The 20,995-nt window shown below is 38.3% G+C and overlaps 1 protein-coding gene and 1 long non-coding RNA gene across 7 annotated transcripts; both read right to left on the bottom strand.

The window, feature by feature from the left end:
* Positions 1-1,244: 1,244 nt before the first annotated feature.
* LOC127513650 (uncharacterized) lies at positions 1,245-6,727 on the bottom strand. 5 transcript variants are annotated; one of them, XR_007930454.1, is made up of 4 exons: positions 6,630-6,727; positions 6,366-6,518; positions 5,194-5,260; positions 1,245-2,857 (listed from the first exon to the last, which is right to left on the bottom strand). It is a non-coding gene; the product is annotated as an uncharacterized LOC127513650 (long non-coding RNA). The 5 variants fall into 5 exon arrangements; XR_007930453.1 differs by having other exon boundaries at positions 1,245-2,665; positions 2,778-2,857; positions 6,366-6,703; XR_007930456.1 differs by lacking the exon at positions 6,366-6,518 and having other exon boundaries at positions 6,630-6,708.
* A 2,523-nt stretch (positions 6,728-9,250) lies between these two features.
* Positions 9,251-17,315, bottom strand: abhd10a (abhydrolase domain containing 10, depalmitoylase a). Of its 2 annotated transcripts, none has more exons than XM_051894398.1 (5): positions 17,130-17,315; positions 16,437-16,620; positions 14,209-14,320; positions 13,800-13,937; positions 9,251-11,742 (listed from the first exon to the last, which is right to left on the bottom strand). In XM_051894398.1, exons 1-5 carry the CDS (start codon positions 17,212-17,214, stop codon positions 11,401-11,403), a joined length of 861 nt encoding a protein of 286 aa, XP_051750358.1. In that variant the 5' UTR covers positions 17,215-17,315; the 3' UTR covers positions 9,251-11,400. The 2 variants fall into 2 exon arrangements, with proteins under 2 accessions (XP_051750358.1, XP_051750359.1); XM_051894399.1 differs by lacking the exon at positions 17,130-17,315 and adding an exon at positions 16,784-17,061.
* Between the last annotated feature and the right edge of the window lie 3,680 nt (positions 17,316-20,995).

Raw genomic sequence — 20,995 nt, 5'->3', positions numbered from 1 at the left:
TAAGTAATAGCAAATGCACTCTGCCTCTACATTCAGCTGAATAGTTGGCAAATAATGCACAATATGATAAACGTTTTCAGCATTAAAACAGAGATATTAGCATATGTAAAAAAGGAAAGTATAGTGTGAAGTATATTTTTTTCTTCAATTTTTAATTAGAATTAGTTTTTGTTTTTTTGCAGTTAACTGTCAGTCCTCCAATAGTTCAATAGAGAATGATGTTAAAAATTGTTTTAAATGGAGTACAGAATGTCACACCAGAGAACAGTCATGTCAGCTATATGGAAGGCCAAAAGTGCCACACTTCACTTAAAGGATTAATTCACTTTCAAATGAAAATTGCCCCAAGCTTTACTCACCCTCAAGCCATCCTAGGTGTATATGACTTTCTTTTTTCTGATGAACACAATCGGAAAAATATTAATAATCCTGACGCATCCAAGCTTTATAATGGCAGTAAAAGTTAGCAAACGAGTATTAGCTGAAGAAAGTGCCTCCATCCACATTGATCCATCATAAACATATTCCACACGGCTCCGGAGGGTTAATAAAGGCCTTCTGAAGCGAAGCGATGCGTTTGAGTACAAAAAATATCCATATTTAGCAAGTTATGGAGTAAAATATCTAGCTTCCGCCAGACCGCCTTCCGTATTCTGCTTATGAAGAAAGTGTAAAACTCTTGCAGTTCAAAAATCTTACACTACATCCTACGCCTTCCCTATTGAACATACGGAAAAAGTGTTACTGATGCGACGCCAGTTTACACTTTGTTCGTAACTTGAGTACGGAAGGCGGTCTGGCGGAAGCTAGACTGCCATAACTTGTTAAATATGGATATTTTTCTTACACAAATGCAACGCTTTGCTTCAGAAGGGCTTTATTAAACCCTCGGAGCAATGTGGAGTACACATTTATGATGGATGGATGTGGATGGAGGCACTTTCTTCAGCGCATACTCGTTTGGTAACGCTTACTACCATTATAAAGCTCAGATGCGTCAGGATATTTATTAATATATCTCTGATTGTGTTCATCAGAAAGAAGAAAGTCATATACACCTAAGATGGCCTGAGGGTGAGTAAAGCTTGGGGTAATTTTCATTTGAAAGTGAACTAATCCTTTAAAAAAAATGAAGAAATCAATGACCAATTAAAAATGTAAATAAATAAATGTTCAAATTGAAAAAAAAAAAACATTTATTCATTTATTTTTTTTATTAAAAAAAAAAAAGAAAAAAATAAAATAAAATAATGAATTGCTAAATAATTTTAATTCATCTTTTTAATGCATTTGCCAATCACTTTTCTTGTTATCTCATACATATTTAATAATTACTTAAACCGATTTCTTTATTTTATTTTAAAGTGGCTCTCCTAGTCCTCCATACTGCACACTGTATAAAAAGCATTTCTGCAAACTAATTAATTGCAATCTCTGAGAGAACTCTATGCAAAAAAATATTGGCTGCTGTCCTGCTCACATCCCTTAGATCAGCAAAGCAGCCTCAGCACTCTCCATTGACTCAATTAGTCAATGGTTTTGTCCATATCAATCACTGTTGGCCTGTGTGTGCATCCAGCTGTGCTCTTACATTCCTCAGCATATCCATGTAGAGCCTACTGTTGTCACTATGGAGAGAAAAAAAAAGACGTTCATTTCTTTGTTGTTTTATTGCATTGTACTTTTCTTTTCTGTCTTATCATGGTACTCACTCAGCCACAGAACGGTCAAATACCAGGTTTCCCATGTCCATGTAGTATTGAGCATTTGTTCTCAGATCAGTATAGTATTCATTTGCCTGCCACATAAACACCATATTCCAGTAATATTATTACTAATCATGTACTTAATTTCATTAAAAAACATTTTTTTCATACTTTTACCTATTGCACTATACTTTAATGTGTTTTAATCACTTTCCTTATGTCATTGTAAATACATTTTGACTGCTGATGACTTAAAGGTGCAGTAAGTGATTTCTGAGAAACGCTGTTGAAAGTGGATCAGACCGAGCAGCACAACACACTTGTAGCCAATCAGCAGTAAGGGGTGTGTCCACTCATGATGGGGGAGGAGAGAGAGTGAGCAAGACTGATGAAGAGACATCCACTCTTGCATTGCATGAAGTTTGGGGGCGGAGCAATGAAGGGAGGGGTGTGTTTGGGTTGATTTCAAAAATCAACAGTTTCTCAGAAATCGCTTGCTGCACCTTATCTAAATAACTAAATAATGGCTGTATAAAGAAATTCTCAATTCTTAATTCAAACATCCAGGATAAATATAAAACAAAAAGGTTTAGAACCTCAAAATAGAATAAACAGAACCTTTTGCAGGCTGCAAAAAAACCTTAAGAGTTCTTTTTATTTGATGTAAATAGTGCTGTAGCTTTTAGAGGTTCCACATACGAAGCAAGTGATAGATGTACTTTGGTTCGATTTCACTTATACTGTACATACAAACATTATAATCAGCTGAACAGTGGAAGCCTTTTTCACACAACATATCAAATCTGAGGCTGTGGATAGGTCGCTAGTGTTCACCTGCTCTTGTATGGTGTAACCCCATTGGTTCTGAGAATAATTGGGATCCCAGTAGCCAGACTGTCTCTTTATACGTAAAAATTTCGTGGCCTGCTCCCCCTTCACAAATGGAGCGGTGAACACACCTATGTGAAAAATCGATTATTCATTTGTCTGTATGAGTCAAATACAGTTCTCATTTACATGCACACAACTCAGGATTAGATTTTTGCTATACACAGGCAAAATTAAACTCACCACTTATGAGAGTCATCAGAATCACTATCTGCTTCATGCTTCTCATCTGTGCACAAGCAGGGAAAATGTCTCTGTGCTCTCTAAATAAAAAAATATGGTGATAAATATATCTACTCTGAATAAAAAAAAATAAATAAAAAAAAAGAGCCTAATTGTAATGATGAGTCGACAAAATGTGGATCCATTTGCAGCTGTTTATTAAGAGAACTTACAGAGCAGACAGGGCAAAGGCAGAGGCATAAACTGGGACAGGCAATGGTCAAGGCAGGTGGCAGACAAACAGAGTCAGTGTACAGGCAAGGATCAGGGCAGGCAGCAAACAATCACAGTCCAGGAAACAGGCAAAGATCAGGGCAGGCAGCAAAGGGTCACAGAGAATAAACAGTCCAAACGATAACAGGTAACCGTCCACGGGAAAACGCTCAGAAATGATCACCAAGGCAAATCAAGACTTCGAGGTGTGTGTGTGTGAGTGTGTCTTAAATAGTGTGAGTGTGATGTGGTGCAGGTGAGTGTGCAATCAGTCCATGGAGTGAGGGCCCATGGGAGACGTAGTCCGAATGAGAACTGATCAGTATTCTGGTGATGGCTCCCTCCGGCGGTCCGGAGGAAGGGCCGAGGGAGCCACATTCGTGACACTAATTTGGTAACACTTTACAATAAGGTTTCATTAGTTAAGGTTGGTTAATGCATTAATTAAGAGTATTACATTTGTTACAGTATTTAATATTTGTTACCATTTGTTAATAAATGCAACTGTCCATGTTAGCTCAGTCAATACCATTAAATAATATTAACAGATGCAACTTTTGATTTTAATAATGTAGTATTTTTCATTGTTAGTTCATGGTTACCTGATGTACAGTAGTGGCCAAAAGTGATGTCCGGCCTATAGGAAAATTGACATCTTCACCCTTTTTTCAAATATTATAAATATAATGTACTATTTCGTAGTTGTGCTTGGAGTCAATTATTTTATTTGTGATAATAATGCAACGAAACATGCCAAATTGTGTGGAAATCATTTTTGTCCAGGTGGTCATACAAACAAGAGAGAACCAACGAAATATTAGTAACTGATTATGTAGTCAATGTATGCTTTTTCCTGTGAGCTTTTTGTTTTTCTATGCATTTTTTTTCATAGAAAAATTAAACCTGTAGCTGTAGTTTGCCTTTTTTTGCCAAATAGTTTAGTACCTTAACCAAGTTTAGTGTTATGTTCTTCCCTCATATTTAAAATATTTTAAAAATATATATATATGTATATATATATTTACCTCATATTTTGATGGTTTAATCGAACTTGTAGCATCATTAAAAACAAATATCCCCTCCAGACATCACTTTTGGCCACTACTGTAGTTAAATAATGTTAACAAATGAAACCTTATTGTAAAGTGTTACGCTAATTTTGTCTAAAATAATAAATTAACTCAACACTACTCTGAGTTGTATACTAATCGAGCGCAGCGTTAGTTCAGTCAGGCCACGTAGGCATAGTGCTGCGACCAGCTGATGCGGTCAGCTGTCAAACTGCTCCAATCACTACCATTCTCCTATTAGACACGGGACATATATATACGTGGCATTACTGCTCGGTAAGTATGCTCAAACTGCTCGCAACCCTCCCTCCCTCCCCATTATAAGCATGAGCATATTACTGTGCACCTTCTGGTTGTCGTCTTGTTTTGTTTCAGATCACTAAGGCTTTCAAGTCCCGGCTGGCATGGACCTCACTGCTGAGAGACACTCATCCTCATAACCAAGCTACAGTATAGACATCCCACTGCCATATCTACACGATTACCACGTTCGCTTTTAAAGACATTACTGAGTGTCTTAATTGTCTATGTATTTTCAAGCTGATGGTTCCGGAGGGTTAATGTTAAAGCTCTTGTATCTTCAATTAATTTTGGAGCAAGAACCCCCATAAGGAACCATACCACCAAAGATAAATTGTGTTCAATAAACTCAAGTAACTTGCCAAAGTGGTCCTGTCTGAAATAAAGTTCTTTCAAACAAAGTAATTATGAAATGTACAGTAAACATCAAACGACAGCAACAAAGAAATGTCTGCCAAGAACATAAGCAACTTTGGCCTCAACTATTACAAGTCGCACCTTCATGCAAAAAAAAAAAAAAGTAAAGAAAAGAAAAAAAAAAAACTGCTAGCTTTCAGCTGCTAAATAGAAGAAAACATCAAAAAATGACCAGGGCTGCGTTTCTCAAAAGCATCGTGAGCTTGGTGCCAATGGTTCTATGATTTACTTAGGCTTACGATGCTTTTGAGAAACGCAGCCCAGAGTTGTCATGTGCTTCACAAACTATATAAAGGCAAATCAAATTGACCTATGCTATCACTTTTTACATGAGGTTTGCTGAAACTCTAGTTTTTGAGTATTGCTGTGAGTTTTACCTGTGCTGATGGAGGTGCAGAAGTCTGCAGAGCGCGGATCACGAGAGGCAGCTGCTAGAATGTGGAGCTGTGGTGTGAGAGGGAACAGGAGACTCTTTCAGAACAGATCTGAATACACAACTCTGTGGGAACCATGACCACTGAAATAACTATAGAACAGCAATAACATTCACATAAGTAAATATATCAGTTTATCAAAAATACAATACTGTGAAACATTTAAAATAACTGTTTCTGTTTGAAAACATTTTAAAATGCAATTTATTCCTTGTGATAGAAATTACTCCAGTCTTCAGTGTCACATGATCCTTCAGAAATCATTCTAATATGCTTATTTGCAGCTCAAATACTACCAGTTATTATTAGTGCTCAAATATAAATTTTATCTATTTTTATCATTATTTGCTGCTTAATATTTCTGTGGAATTTTTTTTCAGAATTCTTTGATGAATAGAAAGAAAATCTATTTGAAATAGAAATATTTTTTAACATTATAAATGTCTTTACTGTCACTTTTCCAAACAATTTAATGCATCCTTGCTGAAAAATAGAATTTGTTTTGTTTTCTTATTTATCCTTACCTCTGAATGGTAGTGTATCACAGTTTCCACAAAAATATGAAGCAAAAATGGTTTTCAACATTGATAAAAATAATAAATCATGTGACACTAAAGACTGGAGTAATAATGCTGAAATATAGCTTTGCATCACAGGAATAAATTACATTTAAAAATATATTCTTTTAAATTGTAATAATATTTCACAATATTACTGTTTTATTGTATTTTTCATCAAATAAATGCAGCGTTCATGAGCAAAAGAGACTTCTGAATTCATCTGAATTATTCCAAACTTCTGACCAGGGCTGCATTTCCCAAAAGCATTGTAAGCCGTTGATCGTAGAACAATAGATACAATTAGGCTTACAATGCTTTTGCGAAATGCAGCCCAGTATAGTGGTCCCAAAAGTATCTGTAAAAATGTGTGCCACACTTTAAAATACATGAATGTCATTGGATTATGTACAAAATATCAAGTCAAGTAGCATTTATTGAGATGTAGCACACTTCTCACATAAACACACTGTCATGTACGCTCTCCATCTGCCCATCTTCACCAGTTTAGTCAACTAGTCAGGAACTACATTTCCCAGCATCCCTCCTGTCCCTCACCTGCACTCACTTGGCCATCACCCGCACCTGTTCCCCATCAGCATGCCAGTCAGCTCCAGGATAAAATCCATCCACGTCCTCCATCATCCACCAGCATTCATTCAAAGACTGTTTATTTGCCATTTACTCATTTGAATTGTGCCATTATCCCATCTGTTCAATAAACAACTGTTTGGATTGGTTCTATCGGTCTTTAAGTCTGGTTTATCCTGACAGAAGGCCAGAGCAACAACTTAACGGTGATGAATCCAACGGAGTATTCACCTGTCCACACCGCTGACCTGCTCCTCTCCCTCTCACAAATGGCCGCCCTCTAGAACAGTGGTTCCCAAACCTGTCCTGGAGGACCCCCAGCCCTGCACATTTTGTATGTTTCCCTCATATATCACACCTGGTTCAACTCATGTGCTCATTAGTAGAGACAGCAAGACCTGAAATGGGTGTGTCAGAAATAGGGAGACATACAAAATGTGCAGGGCTGGGGGTCCTCCAGGACAGGTTTGGGAACCACTGCTCTAGAAGATTATGTGGAGGAGTTCCTTGAGCTTCCCCACCTTGTGTCTTGGAGTGACAACACCTGAAAACCATCTTCAGGAGTGATTTGGATAATGATCTCTTCCAACAGTTACCAGCAGGAACTACCACCTGTAATGATCCACCCCTGGAACGATATCTACTCCCTCACAGTAGGAGAAGGAGAAGTATGAGAAGACACCATCGCTCCTCAATCGCAGCCTTCCCAGCCCACTTCAGTCCTCCTAGTGCCATCGGTCTTCATCTTAGAGACATCACCCACCTCGGAACTCCTCCCTAGTCTTTCTCCACCACTCCACACACCTGCCACCGAGCCAGAGCCAATGACCGCCACAGACCCCGAACCCAGACAGCTCCTTACCCAACCCACCATGGTCACAGAGCCAGTGCCCACCGCAGACCCAGAACCTGAGCCCGAGCCCAACATGAGTAAAGGGCCAGAGCCAGCGTCCGCCAAGGACCTGTCGCTAATAGAGAAGGTCACCCTGGAGCCAGAGCCTGAAGCCCTACTCATCCCAGAGCCTGAGCCAGTCATTGTGTCTGACCAAAATTCCCATTGGGAATTTTAGTGGAATTTGTGTGGAGTTGGGTTCCATTCATGTCCCCTTACCTGGTCTACAGTTGCTGCCTATAAGCACGATCAATAAAATGGACTCCTTGGATCCCTCCTATATCCAATCCAAGTCTCCTCCTTCATTCCCGCTGGTCCCGCCCAGCTCCAAATCTTCTTCGTCGCCTCTGGTCCCGCCCTGCTCCAAGTCTTCTTTGTCAATGATGGTCCCATCCAACTCCAAGTCTCCTTCATCGCTGCTGGTCCCACTCAGCTTCAAGGGTGCTTCTCAATACTCAAATTGATGCTTCCTCGTTTCCTTGCTCCTACATTCTCCATCCTGTAACCTGGAAACCGATCAAACTTCAATTCAATTCTCTAATTGCACCATGAGGAGGCGAGGTATGCTTTACTTTTGCAGTTTACATAAATTTTACATCTCACATATTTCAACGGGACATCTTGCTTTAATATTTATTAATTTTTTAAATAACCAAACTTTAACAACATAAGATCCCTTGAGCGCAGCTGATGACGCTTTGAAGTGACGCTCGAGGGATCAAGAACATTCCAATATACAAATAACATTTCCTTAGATTCCTCCATCCTCTCCTTGCATCCTCCCCTCACATCCTACGGGGGGTGGAGCTGAGGCACAAGGAAAGGAAGAGAGGAAAGGAAACGAGGATGCACAAATAAGAAATGAGAAGCACCCCAAGTCTCCTTCATCTCTGCTGTTCCTGCCCAGCTCAAAGTCTCTTTTGTCTCTGCTGGTCCCGCCCAGCTCCAGGTCTCCTTCGTCTCCGCTGGTCCTGCCCAGCTCCAAGTGTCCTTCATCACCACTTGTCCGCCCAGCTCCAAGTCTCCTTTATCACCGCTGGTCCCGCCCAGCTCTAGGTCTTCTGGTCTCCAGCTCTGCCTTGACAAGTGGATCCCCTTGCTTCGCCTCGGGATGCCAAGCCCGTAACTCCGTTTAGTTGATCCTGGAAAGCACTCATTCTCATCGGCGTTCTTCTTCCACAAGGGGCTTTGGCGTCACGGCACTTGTTTCCAGGTGGACTGTTAAAGAGCGCAGCACATGCATCTTCTGGACATCCTGTAGAATTCAACCAACCAGATGACGACTTCGAAAATCCTGAAGTGTTTCCAGTTAAGTGTGCCATATGCATCAGACATTGACATGACGTCTGAGGCTGGCTCCACCTCAGTCGCTGTGGCTCTGCCTTGGCCTCCATGACCTACAGTTTCCACCGAATGAATGAAACATTTATATACCATTTGTCTGCAAATGTCCCTTGCTTTAATAATGTATTAATGCAATGACATGCTAGTTTCAATATGGCCAAAAACTTTTTGGGGCCACTATATTATTGCTAATGAATAATTACTTAATCATTAGTTAATCCAGAATACTCATTTTCACACACACACACACACACTCTGCATTTCCATGTTTTACGGGAACATTCCATAGACAAAATTATTTTTAGACAGTACAAACTGTATATTCTATCCCTTAAACCTACCCATCACAGAAAATTTTCTGCATTTTTAAATTTTCAAAAAACATCACCAAAAAAATGTCACAAGGATTTCAGATATTGCCATCTTTGATATTTTGTCCCCATAACGTAGGGTATACCTGATCCACACACACACTAATGATATTTTCTAGTCCATTTAAGGTCAGGTCTCTGAAATATTGAGTACAGCTCACAAGTATAGAATTGACTAAATTAGTGTGAACCTTTTTGACTAGGATATATCATAGATTTACAGAAAAACAAATGCCTCAGAATAGTTGCAGTTTCTCACTGTCCAGTTTAATAGTGAAAAGACCTATTTTTATACATGACATAGATTTATATATATTTGAAAACATGACACATATGTTGCATTTTAAATTTTATAACATTTTGAAATGTTTAATATGAGCTAACAGAAAGTTGGCTTGGAAGGCCTACATGTACATAATAAATGAGACTTAATAAAACAAGCACAATGCTGACAAACCGAAGAGAAGGGTGACAATACTTGTGGTAATCCACATGTGGGGATATTAGTGCATCAATCCCAAAAAAAAATGAAAAGGAAGACAAAACCTTTGTCACTAGAAGAATCACCTTCAGACTATTAATGGATACTCTAACAAACACATATAATAATAAAAAAACCTCAAATAGAGATATAAAATATATAGTATTTTTGAGTATATATATTAAACGAGAACAATTTGAAGAGAAAAGAGGCTCTTGAAAGATAGACACTGATATTATTGTTCTGTGGCTGCATCAATGCACTAGTGCATGGAGAAAAATCAGGTGTTGAAACAGACAAAGAGGTCAAACTGAAAAAAATCAGCAAAACTGTCCTAGTGTTTACACTCACATTCCAAATAAAGGCTTTATATAACACTACTGTGTTGTTCATCAATCTAGTCTGATCTTGTAGTCAGTAGCACAACAAAAAAAGTGTTCTACTTGTAAATTATTCATTGTCTGTGCGCAAAACAGAGAACTCAAAGTGATTCAAAATGCTTAGATATTTTGTCCCATTAACTGATTACCTTGTTATATTAAAAGCAAGTACTAGCCATTCCCTTCCGTTTTTGCATAAAAAAAAAAAAAAATTCTTGTAGGGTACACACAACAAAAATGGTGCCAAATACAAAACACAAATACACCAAATCTTGCTGTTTGTTAAGCCTTATTTTAGACTACTTTTCTTCTATGATAAAATCTATATAATATTTTCTTCGTCCAAGACCGTTCACAATCTTGTTCCGAGTTCACAATAGAATCTGCATATTGTCATCATCATATAGAGTGCTCAGGTGTGCTGAATGCTGAAAAGATCCACACATTAGATAACATGCAGGAGAAACCAATTTAAAACTCCAACATGATAAAAGGGACTCACTGGTAGATTGAAGAACACTAAAGATGTGAGGAAAAACAATGTTCAGAACTGTGTTATACTGGAAGTGATAAAGACATGCAAGGCACAGACACTGTCAGCTACTGTCCAACCAAATCCTCACCAAATTAAATGAAAGACGGTGTTATGCTACTTGCAAGACTTTGAAAACAAAACAAGGCCCTACAGGTTATAGAATTACAAGAATTATCACATTAAAATAGGAAACTATACTAAAAATCAAGGCAAGACGCATGTGGAGTTCTTGTTGCTTTGTCTACAAAGGTTTAGCAGATTGAAGTGATGGTAACACTTTACAATGAGGTTTCATTTGTTAACATTAGTTAACAACATGAACTAACAATGAACAATACTTCTAAAACATTTATTAATCTTAGTTAATATTAATCTCAACATTTACTAATATAATAGATCAAAAGTTGTATCTTTTTACATTAGCTAAAGCACTCTGAACAAGTTAATAAATGCTGTAAAAAAAATAGTTTGCTCATTGTTAGTTCATGTTAGTTAATGCGTAAACTAATGTTAACAAACAAGACCTTATTGTAAAGTGTTACTGAAGTGATTAATCACTGAAATTCTTGCCCCATCAAAGCTTTTAAATCTCATTTGTACTTGTGCACATTCAAACTTGGCACGTTGCATTGGGTTATGAGGAATTTTCTACTTGGGAGCTACCGAGCAAGATTTTCAGTGAAAAATTATTTAAATTTTGGCCTGTCCCTTAAACAAAGCTATCGTATGGCTTCAGGTGACTGGTGAAGGAAGAACGCATGAGTCAGATATCATTTTGGGAGCATGGCAGCACCTGGCCACTGTATGGTGTTCCAGGAAACAAAGTCCTATGACTCTGAAAAGAAATGAGAATTTTCACTTTTGTTTGACATCCCTTTCAATTCATTTGGTTTCCATCACTATAACATCTACCTCCATTTTCCAGAAACCTGACACCTGTGTACACTGCCTTCCCCATCCCAACTGGTCCATCTTTCACATTGTCCTCACACTCATTCTTCACGCTAATGTGGTCAATTTGTCGATAAGGTCATCAATCGTGTACACAATGAGCTTAATATCATCTTTCTCTGACATGCGATGAAGCCCAAGTTTGCGAAAAATGACATCCACGTCATTGCTGAGTACCCGCTCTGCGACCTGCATGGAGACGTGCCAGGGTACGTCAGAGTCCTTGAGGCCGTGAATCAGACGAACGGGGCAGGAAACAGGGATGGGGCTGTGGAGTATGCAGTGGTTCTCCGCCTCCTTCAGGAAGTCCAAGCTTAGAGTGTAGAAACCCTCTTCATTGTGCTTGGTAGGGAATTTCCAAAAGCCCTGTTCCTCTATCTCCTTCTTTGTCTAATGAAATGGGTGAAGAAGATCTGGATCAGGAGTGTTTCCTCTGAGGAGGCATAGGAGGCAGTGCCTCCTCAAAAAAAAATTGACCATGTATAAAGATGAAAATAAACAATATTTACAATAATTATTTTTTTTGTTTTGTTTTTTACAATAAACATTTAAACCCCTGGTACAAATTTTTGCAGTGTTGCATGCTTAATAGTATAAAAGGATATATTAAGGGATAGTTCACCCAAAAATGAAAAGAAAATTATCCCGTAATTTACTCACCCTCAAGCCATCCTAGGTGTATATATCTTTATTCTTTCAGTCAGTCAAACACAATCAGAGTTATATTAAAAAACATCCTGGCTCTTCCAGGCTTTATAATTGGAGTGAATGGTACCAATTTTTTTTTAAGCCCAAAAAAGTGCATCCATCCATCATAAAAGTAATCCATACGGCTCCAGAGGGTTAATAAAGGCCTTCTGAAGCGAAGCGATGCATTTTTGTAAGAAAAAAATTCTATAAATTCTTATAAACTTTATAAACTCTAATCACTATCTTCCGGTAACAGCCATCTGCGCATTCATGAGAGAGTCGAGTTCCGGCGTATGACGCCTCTCGCAATTAAAAAAAATAGTGCTGGGCAACAAACTCAAGCTCCTCCGACATTTAAAAATTCTCGTTTTAGACTTCTAATTCACCGTGACCGGTGTTTTGTTTTTGCTTCCGCATTTGTTGGAACTAGACTAGCGTACGGCCATTACCGGTAGCCAGTTATTATAGTATATAAAGTTATAAATATAGATATTTTTCTTACAAAAATGCATCGCTTCACTTCAGAAGACCTTTATTAACCCCCTGGAGCCGTATGGATTACTTTTATTATGGATGGATGCACTTTTTTGGGCTTCAAAAAAATGGTACTATTCACTCCCATTATAAAGCTAGCAAGAGCCTGGATATTTTTTAATATAACTCTGGTTGTGTTTGACTGAAAGAAGATAGTCATATACACCTAGGATGGTTTGAGGGTGAGTAAATTAAGGGATCATTTTCATTTTTGGGTGAACTATCCCTTTAAGTGTAAAACTCTCATTTACATGCTGGGGGGTTGCATGCCGAAACTCTGAGTATGAGCAATAGAGTGGCGCAGGGATTTTCATAGGCCAAAAACCCGGAAAAAAGTTTTTATTTTAGCACTTCCGTTTCCATCAATGATTAAAATCAATGGGTTTAAATGTCTGAAATACTAACATTGGACTGCTGGTTAACATGTAGTCAGTCTCTATATCATACTCATTCCGTCATCTGGCAGAATATATGCAAATGAGAACAGCTTTATGGGACATTCGGCTATATATTACATTAAAATACCATATGTGACCATGGATTAGGAGAGAAAACAGATGTAAAGTGCCACATTATGTTATCTAGTGACATTTGGAGACTTTTTGAGTATGCTTTAGCTACTTTTAATTGAAAATAGTTGGCAACACTGACCCTCTTGTGATTTTTTTAAAAGCTTTTACTTGTCATGAAAAAAGGCAGTTGCTAACATGTGTCTAAAGGGCACTACAGAGGCTGTCAGGACATTAAACGTCATCAGCTGAACAGATAAACTCATCTACTCACTAGTCGCTTTCACAGCCTCATTTATAACAAATCAACCTTTCAGAGAAACTGTTTTTAAATAAAGACTGACCAAAACTTAATGATGGTAATGTTGAAGTCATGTGACTGTGGTGTACTTCGTGTATAGGCTTCAAAATTGATAAAAGTTGTGTTGATTTGTGAAGAATATGATTGTGAAAAAATGTGCAAGAAGCATAAACTTTTGTTGATCACAGAGCTTATTTTCTGCAATAATCCAAAAGCCAATAGAAAAATCGTATTTTTTTTGTCAAGGGAATCAGGGTGATGCTAACTTCTGGGTTTGCCTACAAAAATACGTCATCACTGCAGCGCTCTATGGTAATAGTAATACTATTACACAACTTGTATCAAATTACTTGCATTATTATTATTTATCAATATTTAAAATGTTTCAAAGATGACATTGAAGACTTTCGCACCTCTATTGGGAGGGCGTGGAAGGCTGTGACAAAGTGATCTGCAGCGGTTGAGATGCCCACTAAAGCAGCTATCTTCTCTGGACGTGCAAGAGCGGCTAGCAACATCAGCCACCCACCCATGCTGGAGCCCACCAGGATCTTGAAATTGCCAATTTGTGTGCAAAAAAGAAGAAAAAACAGGTCAACTTCCAAACACTTGTCAGAACCTTTTAATAGGGAAAAAACAAAGTGAACATGGGATACTGATGGCAAAAAGTAGTCTGTACTAGGGCTGATTTCACTTTGGTTATGTATATAATTTGATTCATTTGCATTCAACTAACTGAAGGCATATTTGTCAATAAATTATTCCAAGTAAAATTCAATCCATCAAGACTCTCCAGTGTGGTAATGCTGTTAATCCACTCACCTGTGGCCCTTCTACTAGTTCATCCAGTACATAGAGTACATCCTTCTTCCAGGCACCAATGTTGTAGTTACCCATTTCCCCTTCAGATGACCCACAGCCAGAATAGTCAAACCTATAGGAAGAAAATGTCTCACAATAGCATTAGAGTTCAAATGTCAAGGTGGATATAGAAAACACTGTACACTGATAATAGAGACTCTGATTTCCCTGCCTCGCCCCTTCTGCTCATTCATTTTCTCAAGTTTTATTCCTGCTTCTGGTTCCACAGGATACATTTCCATTTCCGACAGTAGAAGGTGATGTAAGTTTTCCTAACATTTTAAAGAATCATTGCAGATTCTTCAGAGTCAAAGGGTGAGTAACTGGATTAATACTGTTAATATTTTTAGGTCAAATGTTTATAAATAGCCAGTCAACAGGTTTACTAGCTATTGCCATCCTCAACATAAGATGAGATCTATCTCTCTCTCTCTCTCTCTATTATATATATATATATATATATATATATATATATATATATATATATATATATAGTCACCACTCTTTGATGAGACCAAAACAGATTTATATTTTACATGTGACACTACAACTCATTCTGGACAAAGACAGAATAAAGATACTACAAATTTGATTTAAAGGCACAATATGTAAGATTTTTGGATTAAAATATCCAAAAACCACTTGAACAATGTTATATATTTTTATATATTTTATATATATATTGTTATATATTTTATATATGTTTTGAATAAGCGACCTCTAGCAGTGAAACTTACAAACTGTGCCTTTAAATTAATCAAGCAACATAACTTACTAAGTTTTGCGGTAGTCAGTTTACTGGTATTTGCGCCATTATTTAACACAGAAAAAAGCATGTCTTAACCCATTTAGCGCTTGACATGCTGCAATAGTTGCTGCTAGGAGAATTCACTAATTTTAGGGTTCAAATTAAGGTTAGAGGTTAGTATTGACATGACCAATGAATTCTTTATGATCAGCTATTGGGCAGGGTTTGCACTTAACTGAGAAAAAAATCATGCTTTTTAAGGGGGCGTTTACATGACACCATTGTCAACTAAAAACTTTGTATGCGTTTTGGCCGTTCATTTACACAACAATGGATTTTTGGGGGTCTGAAAATGCAAACATTTGAAAACAGGTTTCAAAGTTCAAGTTTTTTAAAATGATACCGTTATTGTGTCGTGAATTTGTGAAAACGGTGACGTCACGTGCATGCATATAGAGTACCTCAGAGATGACGTGTTTTTGTAGGCCAACCCAGAAGTTAGCGGCGCAAGGGTTCCCTCGATCGAAAGCCTATGCATTTTTCCCATAGACTTTTGGAAAATTGCAAAAAATAAGCTCTGTGTTTAACAAAGGGTTATGACACTTACACGTTTTGTCTATCAAGATAATCTTTACAAGTTAACACAACATTTATACATTTTGAAGCCTAAATAAAGTCGTCAGACATAAAAAGCTAACAGTAGGCTATAAACGGACTACAGCACACCATGGTCGCAGATCAACGTCACCACCACCAAGCTTCCTCAAACTTTATTTAAAAAACAATTTTATTTAAAAACATGCTCGCTGATTATGATCTGCGCTGTGTATGAATACTTATCCACTTTTTTATGAGAAATGCTGTCCAAATGTCCTGTTTGTCATGGTGACGTCTAAAGTCCCCGGCAAAGGAAGTAGCCCCTTTTAGCAATTTGTTAGCAACCGCCATTTTTAAGACACAATAAAGGTTTAAAAAAAATCACAAGTGGGTTATAACTGGTGTGTTTTATGTCATAGAGCAAAACGTGAAAATATTTGTTAACCACAGACCTTACTTCAGGCGATTTAGGCAAAAACCCATTCAAAAAACCCATAGACTTTAGGGTGATGGAACCGGAAGTCCTAAAATGCTAACTCGCTTCCGGGTTTTGCCTACAAAAACACATCATCCCTGAGGTACTCTATTGTCTCCTGAATTTGTGAAAACGGTGACGTCATGCGCATGCATATTATGTGTTCAGTCTGTAGGTGCTCAGTGTTTCTGTACAAAGTGACATCGCCATCTACTGGCCTGGCTGCAGAATACAGCGATTTTAGTCATTTTCGTGGATCTGTGTGATTTCTCCCCATATTTTTTTACTTATCTTTTCATTTTTAAGTAATCAAGGACTACTTGGTTGTGATTACCAACTAATTCAGAATGTCAATCTCTAGTGAGGTACCTGAGGTATGAGTGACCCAAAGACTTGCAGAACTCCTCTAATGCTTCTGCTTTCTGTCCACCCATGTGTGAGGCAAAACCAGGCAAGAAAACCACTCCAGGACTCTTCCCTTTCAGTTTCCTGTAGGCCAGCTTTGGTAGATCAGGCCGTGTAGCATACTGAATTGTGGTCTTGTGTCGAACACCTAAAACAGCAAGAAAAACATCTGATGTGCAATTTTATTTAAATGCAGAATTAAAGCCTGAAAGCTAAGCTTACTTCAAATAAGCAATTACAAAACACTATTAATTGCAAGCACAGGTGCTAGATATATTTTTTTCACTTCACTTTCACTCTTTATTACAAACTTGATAACTGTAGTTGGTGGCGCTTAGATAGGATATCAAAAACGAATGATTTCTCCTCTGGTGTTTCAGCAGCCATCTCAATAGCAGGTGCGCACTCTTCCGCCTTGTTATCTCCACTTTAACAGAGTTCAAGCTTAAATTACGAAATCGAAGAGTTACATCAAAACATCATAATGTTATTATCGCCTGTGCATTTACGTTACAATGAAAAACAACGAACTGAAACTACTCGTTCCTCATGTTGAGTGGACTCTAGTCATGCTGGCCACACCTCCAACATTTACGCCCCCTGGCCGCAACACATCTATGTCATTGCATAATCACGTTTCGTAAGGACTCTGCTTACCCGTTGAAACGTGCGGGAGAATTGTGAATTGCCGGACGTTTATTTTAAGGACCTTTGAACAATTTCTGAGCACAATTGACGCCATACTGCCCCGCTCTCTGCGGAGACACAGAGGTTGCCACAAAAATCCAATCTGAAGTAAACGGAGACCTGACTGCAAATCACTGCCTCCTGCTGCCGTGGAGCGCCAGTGATACACAGACAGACACAGTTGCATAAACATAGCCATTATATTAAAGGGATAGTTCACCCAAAAATGAATATTCTGTCATCACTTACTCACCTTCAGGTTGTTTCAAACCTGTATGAATTTTTTCCTGCTGAACACAAAAGAAGATATGTTGAAGAATGTCGGTAACCAAATATTTGATGGGCCTCATTGACTTCCATTTTTTTTCCATACTATGGAAGTCACTGGGGCCCATCAACTGTTTGGTTACCCATATTACTCAAAATATCTAATATCTAGTTTTCACTCAAAAATGAAAACTATCCCATGATTTACTCACCCTCAAGCCATCCTAGGTGTATATGACTATCTTCTTTCAGACGAACACAATCGGAGTTATATTTACAAATATTCTGGCTTATAATGGTAGTGAATGGCGCTCATGATTTTGAAGCCCAAAAAAAGTGAATCATCCACCATAAAAGTAATCCATACTACTCCACTGGGCTAATAAAGGCCTTCTGAAGCGAAGCGATGGGTTTTTGTAAGAAAAATATCCATATTTATATCCAAATCCATATCCAACTTTATAAATTATAATAACTAGCTTCCGGCCAAAGGCTGTACGCATCGAAATACGGTGGAAAAGTAACCTCTAACGCGACGAATGCAGGGTTGGCGCCAAGGGGGGGCATTCACGGGCCATGCCCCCACAAACGAGTGACCATGCCCCACCTCCATGAGCGAATTTGAAAGTGAAAGCGGAAAACGAGCACGCATTTGAAAGCGATTATGCATTAAATGCACGAAAACACCCAATGGATCAAGCATTCGAAAGCGATTACAACTGCGCTAAATGCATGAACAAGAGGTCTAAAATGAGAATTTGTATAGAGAAATGCCGGAGGATTTCGATATAAGAGAAGAAGAGCTTGAGTTTGTTGCACAGCCCTATTTGTTTGAACCGTGAGAGGAGTCTAAGCTTACAATAATCCTACATCCTATTCAGGGGTTACGCTTCCTCTGTAGCTCGACACGTACAGCCGTTTGCCGGAAGCTAGTTATTATAGTTTATAAAGTTTTAAATATGGATATTTTTCTTACAAAAACCCATAGATAACATAACAAATGTTTAAGCATAGAAATTTTACACTTTTATCCACTAAATGAGCTCATTTCAAATTTGATGCCTGCTACAGGTCTCAAAAAAGTTGTCACAGGGGCAACAAATGGCTGAAAAAGCAAGAAATTTTGAAAATATTCAGCTGGGAGAACATCTAGCAACTAATTAAGTTAATTGATATCAGGTCTGTTAACATGTTTATGTTACATCTCTAAGACATCCCTTTTATAGATAAACATGTTACATCTTCAATCTGTGAAAGTTCCTCAACATCAAATTGCAAAGGCTTTGCAAATCTCATCATCTACAGTGCATAACATCATCAAAAGATTCAGAGAAACTGGAGAAATCTTTGCGTAAGGGACAAGGCAGAAGACCTTTATTGGATGCCCATGGTCTTCGGGCCCTCAGACGACACTGCATCACTGATCGGCATGATCATGTCAATGACATTACTAAATGGGCCCAGGAATACTTCCAGAAACCACTATCGGTAAACACAATCCGCCGTGCCATCTGCAGATGCCAACTAAAGCTCTATCATGCAAAAAGAAAAAGGATATCATGGAAAAGTGCTCTATGGTCAGACGAGTCCATATTTGATATTCTTGTTGGAAATCACGGACGCCATGTCCTCCAGACTAAAGAGGAGTGAGACCTTCCAGCGTGTTATCAGCATTCAGTTCAAAAGCCAGCATCTCTGATGGTATGGGGGTGTATAAGTGCATACAGTATGGGCAGCTTGCATGTTTTGGAAGGCACTATGAATGCTGAAAGGCATATAAAGATTTCCAGACGATTTCAGGGAAGACCTTGTGTATTTCAGCAGGACAATGCAAAATCACATACTGCAGCTATTACAACAGCATGGCTTCATCGTAGAAGAGTCCAGGTGCTGAACTGGCCTGCCTGCAGTCCAGATCTTTCACCTATAGAGAACATTTGGCGGATCATTAAACGAAAAATACGCCAAAGACGACCGCGAACTCTTCAGCAGCTGGAAACCTATATCAGGCAAGAATGGGACCAAATTCCAACACCAAAACTCCAGAAACTCATAACCTCGATGCACAGACGTCTTCAAACTGTTTTGAAAAGAAGAGGAGATGCTACACCATGGTAAACATGCCCCCGTCCCAACTATTTTGAGACCTGTAGCAGGCATCAAATTTGAAATGAGCTCATTTTGTGCATAAAAGTGTAAAATTTCTCTGTTTAAACATTTGTAATGTTATCTATGTTCTATTGTGAATAAAATATTGGCTCATGTGATTTGAAAGTCTTTTAATTTTCATTTTATTCAAATTTAAAAAACATCCCAACTTTTCTGGAATTCGGGTTGTAATTTTTGGGTGAACTATCCCTTTAAGATCTAGGATGACCTACTAGCAGTTAGTTAAGAGGCAGTCAGTCTTACTTTTTGATATAAAATTAGACCAATCTATGTTTTTTATGCAACTGACTCAACAAAGTTATGAACAGTCTTAAAGAATCTATCTATCTATCTATCTATCTATCTATCTATCTATCTATCTATCTATCTATCTATCTATCAGGGGCAACCGATAGTGTTTCTTCTGCAGCTTGTCCATTGAATGCAACTTTTGTATTTACCATCAGATGGCGCTGCAACTCCACTGCATAATCAGACGTTCCTCTCTCAGCTTGAGCTGGCACAGCGCAAACTGAACCAGGAGATTCTGGGCACTGAGAGAGAATGACAGCAGCCTATTAACGGACTAAGTTCAGGTAATGAATTCACCTTATTTCCCTATTAGAAGTGTTTGGCAGATACATTTAGGCTATAAGTATTACATGTGAGGCTCAAAACTTGCGTTACCTTTGATGTTAAAAGTTATTATCTCTAAATATCTGAATTAACTTTATATTTCTGCCTATATAGAAACACTTCATTTATATTTCTGCATGCAAGTGAAGTTGGTTTAAAAATAGTTTAGTGTACTCTGTGGTTTTATGAATGGTAGTCAGCAGGAGAGAAAGACAGACCTTTTTGCCACGGTAGGGTAATCATATTATCCTCCAAGGTTACTACAGTTATTCGAAACTACAATAAAACTGTGGAAACTTCCTGTTTTTAAAAAAGAAATAAGATAAAAAATTAGGCTACAGGTCTTAAACGGTTACAAGCGGTTAGTCTGAAGAATATCCCACATAAATGTATGTTTTTTATAGTTGCAACAATAACTTTAGGCCCGGGGAGGGGGCGTAATCGAGAGAGAGAGACTCTTCTGAAGTGGCTAACCGTGACATGTGGCGCTTTGCAATCCTGAATATACATTTTGTCATTAAAAATGTGGTTTGCTAGGATTTAGTGGATGATATCTAACTATCGGTCGGCAATCAAAAGCTCTTGAAAGTGACATGAGCTACATTAATTATGTTCCCATGCCTGACTAATACACTGTGCCCACCCTCAGAAGTGTTTGTGAGTTAATTTGTTTAACTAAATGACAGAATCCGCTTCAAACCGAAATGATGCCGCTTCAGCCCGATGACGACGACCCCCTCCTCTTCGCTTTTGCGCACGCCCCCTCATTTCCAGAACGATTCCTT

The sequence above is a fragment of the Ctenopharyngodon idella genome, chromosome 5, assembly GCF_019924925.1.
Source record: "Ctenopharyngodon idella isolate HZGC_01 chromosome 5, HZGC01, whole genome shotgun sequence".
In the NCBI taxonomy this organism is placed as follows: domain Eukaryota; kingdom Metazoa; phylum Chordata; class Actinopteri; order Cypriniformes; family Xenocyprididae; genus Ctenopharyngodon; species Ctenopharyngodon idella.
This window is presented reverse-complemented; position numbering and strand designations above follow the sequence as displayed.

Bases quoted from the DNA above. Each gene is read 5' to 3' on its own strand.
- abhd10a (XM_051894398.1), bottom strand. From the start codon at position 17,214: ATGGCGTCAATTGTGCTCAGAAATTGTTCAAAGGTCCTTAAAATAAAC. The intron at 14,321-16,436 runs GTACCTCACTAG...TTCTTCCTATAG, and splicing joins TTGGGTCACTCATACCTCAG to GTTTGACTATTCTGGCTGTG. The intron at 13,938-14,208 runs GTGAGTGGATTA...GGCAATTTCAAG, and splicing joins AACTAGTAGAAGGGCCACAG to ATCCTGGTGGGCTCCAGCAT.